Source organism: Sinocyclocheilus anshuiensis, unplaced genomic scaffold, assembly GCF_001515605.1.
Source record: "Sinocyclocheilus anshuiensis isolate Anshui unplaced genomic scaffold, SAMN03320099.WGS_v1.1 scaffold553, whole genome shotgun sequence".
Taxonomy (NCBI): Eukaryota; Metazoa; Chordata; class Actinopteri; order Cypriniformes; family Cyprinidae; genus Sinocyclocheilus; species Sinocyclocheilus anshuiensis.
Genome location: NW_015539821.1, coordinates 2,745,422 through 2,753,902, shown reverse-complemented (window position 1 = coordinate 2,753,902; position 8,481 = coordinate 2,745,422). Strand labels below are relative to the sequence as shown.

Sequence of the window (8,481 nt, the reverse complement as noted above, 5' to 3'; positions counted from 1 at the left end):
ATATATATATATATATATATATATATATACACACACACATACATATTTTAAATTATTTATTACATTTTTAAAATAAAAAAAATTGAAGATTTAAAGAAACAATATGGCATAAAATGAATAGGAAATAGTAAAGATTTCTAAAATTGTTTCTCAAATAGTTGTTGTTGTGTGTGTGTGTGTGTGTGTGTGTGTGTGTGTGTGTGTGTGTGTGTGTGTGTGTGTATAGTGGTTTCAGGCTTTTAGATTAAATTATTTTAATAATTTAAAAATGTAAAAAAAAGTAATTCATATAATTAATAAATAATTAATTATAGAATTTTCTAAATTGAACATACTTTACTATTTGCAATTGTTTATTTAATTCATATTTAAAATGTAGTTATAATACAAATACAGTAAAAACAAATTTTTTTTAAGAATTTTAATGTATTTATAGACAGATGTTTTTTAAAAATCTTGATGCCTGAGTTCATAAACTGAGATTATAAATATGTCATCACAAGTAAATCATTCAGCCCATACATTAGAATTGTTGAATGTTTCATAGAGTTGCAGTGAATGGTGTGTGTTTCCGTGTGTTTCGAGCTCTTTCTCCATCTCCCAGACAAGAGCTGAACTCTGTGCTCCTAATTTCAGCCTGGTGAAAATAAGTCCATTGGTCTCTATTGATTGATGACTAATTTATGTTCCTCCATCCAGAGTGTTATGTCTTGCAGCATGAGTTGCAATGTGGGGAGTTTACTTCATTTGGCTGCCATTGTAGAGTCTGCAAACAAGTCAACTGCAGTGGATTCAGATCAACATCAGAACTGCAAACACTGTTGTTGTAATCACTCTTAATTGTAGAGTTTGATCATTTCATCAAGATGGCCTAATGTGGGTGCTTTGGATGGTGGTTAATTCTTGATAAAACCTCATCTCGTGTGTTTATTCATCTGATTTGCTCTTGAGTTCTGCCTCTGATATCACTGATATAAATGTCTTGAGTGATGTCATGTGCATACCTGTACATATTCTGATATGCACAAATGTATTATGATATTGGATAATCAAATGATTTGCATGTTTTGCATGTTCAGGTCAAGGTTGTAATTTCATTGGTTGGATGTTTTCTGCGTGTGATATCTCTGCTTATATTCTGATAAGGCAATGTGGGCAGGTGTCAACAGAAAAAGTATAGGAGGAGGAGATGGACCACTAACAGTGTAGCTTTGATGAAAAATAACCATTATAGCACAGGCGGTAAAGAGAAACCCACAAGAAGTTAATTCAATCAAGAGTTAATCACAAGTAGCTTTTCCACATGCTGCAATAAACATTCATTTAACAACAGAAGATGTAACATAAACCCCTAATAAGCTTTTATTTTATTTATTTTTTTATTTTTTTATTTTAAATTGGTAATTTTAAGTTTTAGTAATTTTGTTGTTTAGTTATTTAGTAGGTTTCTTATGTCTATAAAGTTTTTATTATTTTATTTCAGTTTTAGTTTTTGTTGTTTTAGTACATCAAGTTGAACTAAATTACAATGAAAAATGTTGCTTTGGCAACTAGCTGAAGTTTTTTTAATTATATTTTATTTTATTTCTAGTAATGAAATTGTTTTTGTCTTTTTTTAAGTAGTTCAATTTAGTTTAGATTCAGTTTTAGTTTTAGTTATCTAAAATATCCATTTATTGAAGAAACAGTTATTTCAATGAAAAACCATCAAATGCGAAGTTTCTGGGAATGCCAATTTACATTTTTTCATTGTAAATTATAAGACGACTTATTCTTTTTACTTCCAAAAACTGTACATTAAACAGTATTTTACTGTAAAATTGAATTAATTGTCCTTATTAACATTGTTTGCTGTGTAGTTTTTGTGATGCTCTTAGCATGATTGAGGTAAAAATATATGATACCATTGTTGTCAGAGTTTATTATTGATTTGAAATATATTATTGATGTAAAATCTTAACCAACAGTTTGGGAATTTGAATGAACTATGGCATTCTCATGGACCACACTGGATTTATGTTTATGCCAGACTAATGGATGAAAGTGCTGAATATTTCAGATGAACAGTAAAACTGCATCAATTATGAATGCGGCTTGTATTTAGTGATTACACAGGTCAATAAGTGTGAGTTTACAAAAGAACATTGACAATATAACAACACATAACAGCAATTTTTATAGAACTGTTTTTGGAAAATAAGCTTCATTTAGGAGGCTGTAACTAAATTTATGCAAACTACCACTGTTCCTGGAGCGAAGGAATAGAAGCACTAACAAGATGAGATAACCTGACAAGCAAAGTCTTTTTGAAAGTGCGTTTGGAGCGTGCAATGGGGTTTCTAAGAGCATTATGGCCAGACAATGATGTAAAGTATTCTGATATTTAAATGAAAGCAAAAGCAATGTATGCTGAGTTCAATCTGGAGATGAATTATTATTTGTAAAATGTTACTGAACTGAAGTGAGTTTATATACATTTTCAAGCTGCTTAAGCAGTGTTCCTGTGGTCTGACATGCTGTTATTCATCTAAAACTATTTAAACAAAATCTTTCTCATTATAATTACTAAACATGCTGTTTTTATGATCTCATTTTCATTGAGAGACCATTGAAAGTAGCAAAGGGATAATTTAGTAACAAATGATTAAATTAAAATAATGAAACACTTTAATTTTAAATCTTTGATATAATTAAAAGATTGATGTCAAGTCAGTTACCCACAACCCTTTATTTTTATGTATATTCTCACAATCCAAAAACTACTGATTATTACATTTAAAAACTTTTTAATGAGATCCAATGTGACAGAAAGTCCTGTCAGAAAGAAGTGCAATGCAAGTCATTTCTGTCGTGATATCCAGAGGACACACCTCACTTTAAAACGCATTAAAGCTGGAACTAAATATTTTCAGACTGTCCATAAAAAATAAACATAAAGTACATAACCAAAAATAGAAATTAAACTTCAAAGAGAGAGAGAGAGCGGGAGAGAGAGAGGACATTGCATACTTCCAGCTATTTTGGCTCTCATATGTCATTGAGTCTGTTGGTCTTTTGTTATCATGATACAGAACTACTGAAGTGCAGTTACCAAATTTCTAAGCATTCAGGAATTAGCCATTTGTAATGGATAAAATACCCAAAGTGTTGATTCTTCTGCTCAAGGAAGAAGAATCTACTTCTCAAGGATTTAATAAATATAAGTCTTTACTTTTTTTTATCAATTAAACATTTCTTTGTTGAATAAAAATATTAATTTCTTCCAAAAAAAGAAAAACAAACAAACAAAATAGATTTCTAGATTTCTAAAATCTATTATTTTTAACTGTTTATTCATCAAATACTCCTGAAAAAAGCATCACAGGTTAAGCCCTGTGGCATCACCCTCCCCAAGCCACCCTGAAAGACCTACCAGTGAGATAGGATTCAAACCAGCGAAGTGGAATCCCTGTGATGCCCATTGAAGAGAGGGCAGACAGGAGGATCTGATGATTGACGGTGTCAAAAGCAGCAGAAAGATCCAGCAGAATAAAGCTCTTCTAGGAAGGTGGATAGAATTTGCCCAGGAGGGCGGTAAATTACCACAACCTGGAGTTTTACAGGAGGTGTTATAGTGATCACATGAGATTCAAATGAGTTATAATTGCATAGGGGAGAGTGGGTTGAGTATTTACTATCACAGTAATGATAGGATGTATTAAAATCGAAAACTTTTATATTTTCACAATATTACTGTTTTGCTGTATTTTGATCAAATAAGTACAGCCTTGATTAGCATGAGAGACTTATTTAAAAAAAAAAATAAATAAAAGATTAAACATTAAAAATCTTACTGATCCCAAACAATTGAACGGTAATGTATAGATAGATAGATAGATAGACAGATAGATAGATAGATAGATAGATAGATAGATAGATAGATAGATAGATAGATAGATAGATAGATAGATAGATTTCTGTTTTTGTATATTATTATTAAAAATATTACAGATAAGTGAACTGAAATTAGTTATTTAATATTGTTTTGTGTTGCTTTATTATACTCTATAATACTTTGGATTATATTCTGGCACTTTTTTATTGTGCTATTTACATTATTTAACCAGTGAAATGTTTTTCGTTGTATGTTATGAATTAAAATGAGTCTTGCCATCGTTAATACGCATATATTAATGAAGAAAAGGATCTGCCAGTCTGTCAGCCTACCCGTTACTTTGCTGCTTGCAGGAAAGTCTCGCGTTGTCTCGCGTTATTGTCTCTCCACCCCCACCATCCAGCCCCTCCCCTACGCTCTTTCCGTGTGTATCTCCCTTCTTTCTCTCTCTCTGGAACACATGAGATTCTCCTCCCGAAAGCTGAACCGCAGCAGCAGAGGCATCGACCCCCCTCCCCACACAACATGGCTACAATTGTAACCTCGACCAGGTTTACGGACGAGAATCAGCTTTACGAAGAGCTGGGGAAGTAAGTGCGCGCAACATTGCAGCAGTGTGACGTCATCGGCGCAAGTTACTCTCGTTTGTTTCGTTCCATTCTTTTATTTGGATGTTGACAGCGAGGGGAATGACTTGCAGAGACTCGTAAACCTCTCCGAAAGCCACGCACAGGGGGCTCGGTCGGATCAAGACCAGAACTGAGTACAGCACTCCGTTCTGGACTTGATCCGATCAAGCCCCCCCCCACCCCCCAGTGCGGATCTAAGCTTGAAACGTTTTTAATGTCAGGTTTAAAGAACTGTCGTGCTTTTGAGTAACATATCTAATATAGAACGTTGAATGTAGCCGTGTTTATGCCTTGTTTTATTTTAAGGGGTTGCTGATGGGGTTTCTCGGTTACTTTGGGTATTTGGCTGCCACTTTTCCTGACATTAACAACGTGGATTGTTTTATGCACGTAACCAGAGGTTAAATTATATTGTCCTGCAGCGTCGTGCACTATGTAGTGCACTAAAGAATATGTAGCCGTGTACTTGATATTACAATGAAATATTGTGTCGCACACACAGTTAATCACACTTTAATATTTTAGGAGGGGACCGATAAAGAGGGATTATAAAATCAATAAATGAGCAGTGACGCCTTTCTGAGAATTCAATCTCACTTTTGGGAAGAGAATTACAGCCTTCTGACATGCAGATGTGAAGTGCTGTGCACGCTGCCCATTTTTAGAGGCAAATGTCAGAATTGTAGTAGACAGTGTTGTTTTAAGTCTAATTTTGTGCAGACATGAGACAATTTTCTGAGTTACACTTTTTTTTTTTGTCATACTTGTTTAAAGTCTCGCGATGTCCGATTTGTGAACGAATCGGTCTTTTGTGTCGAATCTTGTCACTGAATCGGTTGAATCGGCTCACAAAATTGATCGGAATGATTCGCTCACAAATCGGACTGAATCGGTGCAAGGATTCGTGACTCACTGTAAATTATTGCAATTGTAAAATCATGTAAATGTAACTTATATTTGAGTTGTAAGCAATGAACACAGTAAATTGCATTAAATTAATTACATGAAATTACAATAAACACCTTGATTTATATCTAAATAAACAACTGCATTTTAGAACGCGGAACATAAAAATGAATCAGTTTTTCAAATGGTTCTTTGAAGCTACTCATCGCTAATTTATAATGGAACCGCGGTGACACCATCAATAACTGACGGCTCTTGAGAGTCAGGTGCATCTTTTACTTTTGAGGGAAATTAACCTCTGTGTGTGTTCTTCATTCGCAGGGGTGCCTTCTCCGTGGTGCGGAGATGTGTGAAAAAATCCACTGGCCAGGAATATGCTGCTAAAATTATTAACACAAAGAAACTCTCAGCAAGAGGTAAGGCGTTCGATTCAGCACTCTTTCAGTGCAGTGGGATGAAGGTGCTTTGTGTTTTATTTCACTCAGCGTTCACTGAAAAGATATCGTCTCCTGAAGTTGTTCAAGTTGTTAAAATCAAAATCTGAGTTTTGTGGCTTTTGGTCCTTGTCTGTTCATTTAAGGGCCGTCTGTATGGTTGCGTACTTGTAAAAGTTGAGTGATTACCTTGTAGCAGATATAATCGTTTAAGTCATCTGGGAAAACAGACCAACAATATTGATGATTCATCTTACATTCAAAGGCATATCCATTTATTTGTCCGACAAAATACTCTCTAGAATGAGAGCATCTCCTCCTCCTAATACCACCTACTTGTGACTATCACTAGACAAATATAGTGATCAGGCCAATTAATAAGCTTGTATTTGTCTATTTTTGAGTTATTACATCATATGGTTAACAGAAGTAGTTATTTTACCAAGTATCAGGTCTAAAATCTACTTACAGCCTCGTCAAAGGACAACGTTTAGTGAAACTTTAGTAAATATAGAGTAAAATGTAACATTTTGTGTATATTTAATTTGCTGTAAATAAACTGATATTTCACTCCATTAAATTCATCTTTTAACAACCCATTTGACCACTACTTCTGACTAACACAGTATTTTAATATTTTTTTATATATCATATTTATTATATCATATTATTACTTTCATTTTTGTATTTTTACATTTTCACTCGTTTTAGTCTTAGTAATTTTATATGCTTTTTCATTTTTTATTATTATTTTTTGTTACATTTTTATATAGCTTTGAGTTATTTTTTAACAGTTTTAATTTCAGTAATTTTAGTAAATTAATTCAAACTTATTTCAGTTAGCATTTCATTTTAATAAAAAAAAAAAAAACTTTAGTTTTCATGTAATATTTATATTTTATTTTATTTCAGCTTTATTTCAATTACTAAACAGGATTTTTAATAGTTTTGGTTTAAGTTAACAATAACTGCACTGTAGCAATAACAAGCAGTAAACCAGAATTCATGGCTGTGACTTGGACTAAAGGCTGTTGGCTATTTAAAAAAAGGACAAGTCCAGTCAACATGGGAAAGGAAACTGAACTCCCCTTGATGGCCGCTCGGTACAGACCTGTTTAGCTCAGTAGCTGTGTGTTGAAACCTGGCCTGCTGGGATGGTCGCAGTCCTTCGGATAGAGCCCAGTGTGTTCATGTTTTTCTAGAGGAAAAAGCATGCAAAAGTGTTTGCCTCTGCCTCTGTCCAGCCCTGTTTTTCCTCGCAACTTGAAGAGATGCATGAGAATGCGTGCTGTGCCCTGCAGCACAAATCTGGCAAATAGTCCCACCTGCAGTTTTGCAATAATTTTGTGAACCTTTTTGCGCAAGCATGTGTTTATCAGTACCATGTGGTGTCGCAGAACTTACATGCTTTGTTGTGCAGCTCTTGAAGACGAAAGCTGCTTTTGATTAGAGAAAAAAAGAGATGGCGCTTAAAAGGGAAAAAAGGATATTTTTTTTAGTAATTTCAGTTGAAGAATGAAAAATTGATTTTTCCAGGAACAGACCGATTTAAGGTGTGTTTAGAGGCCCTGCGGCAGTTGCTATAGGTTGGATATATTCATTGGCATGTGTTCATTTCTCTCATTTGAATGTTCAGTTGCTGCCCCAATAAACGGGAAAACTTGCGGTATTGTGGGAATGTCAGAAATGCCTATAAGCTGAGTCATACACTGAGGAGGATTCTGGTTCAGTTCAGCCGATAGAAAAGTTTTTTTATTGCCGTGTGAAATTCTGACTGTGTTGCATCCAGGGTGAAGCTGTTCTGAGCCATTGATGATCGGTTGACATGGAAGTGAATCATGTCCAATGATTTGCATTTTTTAAATGAAATAAGCATTATCTAATTGTACCTGGCTCAGTAGGTTGGAGAAGCTCGTTTGTCATAACGGTAGAAGGTTAGTCAGTGAAGGGTTTGGTGCAGTACGTCTTTCTGCCTTCCTCGATTTGCTGATTTGCAGTTTTCCATGCAGCTAATGTGAAACTAAGTGGGGTGCATGGACAGTGAGGGTCTTGTTTATGGCACAGCCGTTTTCTTTGTTGAGTGCTCGTCTACAGCAGCCTGGCCAATTAAGAGACCAGACTGCACTTCAGCCATCCTGTTATCAGAGCAAGAGGGGCGTGACGGAATCCCTTTAACCGGTAATACGGAGATTCTGGAAGGAAAGGTGTGGTTCTTGTCATCCTGGTCTAACTCTATATTCGATTCATCCATGTCTCGTTTGAGATAGATGCTCGGTTTAATGTTCCCTCAACTTTCGCTGATGTGTGGGCATTTAACTCTAGTTCATCTTAAATAGATTAATTTGCAGGGGATGGGAATCTAATGATTCGATTTAATGCAATGATTCCGATTCCACTTAATGAGTTTTGTTCCTTAGCGACTCTGTTAATGATTCTTAGTGTTTCTGAGGAAGTGGCAAATAATTGATCCTAAATATATTATACCAGTTACTACATTTTATTTATATATTTATGGACAGAAATACTAAGTATACAATACTGTTTCTGTATTCACTGTACTTTGAGTACTTTCTGAAGACTGAAGTAATGGCTGTTTTGCCAGTATATAATATATAGGAATATAATATAATATAATTCA

General features: G+C 34.5%; 1 protein-coding gene across 11 annotated transcripts in view; it reads left to right on the top strand.

Annotated features, from left to right (window-relative positions):
• The first annotated feature begins 4,217 nt into the window (after window positions 1–4,217).
• Window positions 4,218–8,481, top strand: part of LOC107684098 (calcium/calmodulin-dependent protein kinase type II subunit gamma-like) — an 85,241-nt gene continuing 80,977 nt past the window's right edge. For 4 of the 11 annotated variants that reach the window (XM_016480287.1, XM_016480282.1, XM_016480285.1 and 1 more), the window contains exons 1-2: window positions 4,223–4,464; window positions 5,731–5,825. In XM_016480287.1, the coding sequence (XP_016335773.1) occupies window positions 4,400–4,464; window positions 5,731–5,825 (160 nt within the window). In that variant the 5' untranslated portion in view covers window positions 4,223–4,399. Of the gene's footprint in view, window positions 4,465–5,730; window positions 5,826–8,481 lie in introns of all 11 variants that reach the window. The other 7 variants (XM_016480283.1, XM_016480281.1, XM_016480280.1 and 4 more) reach the window with 4 other exon arrangements.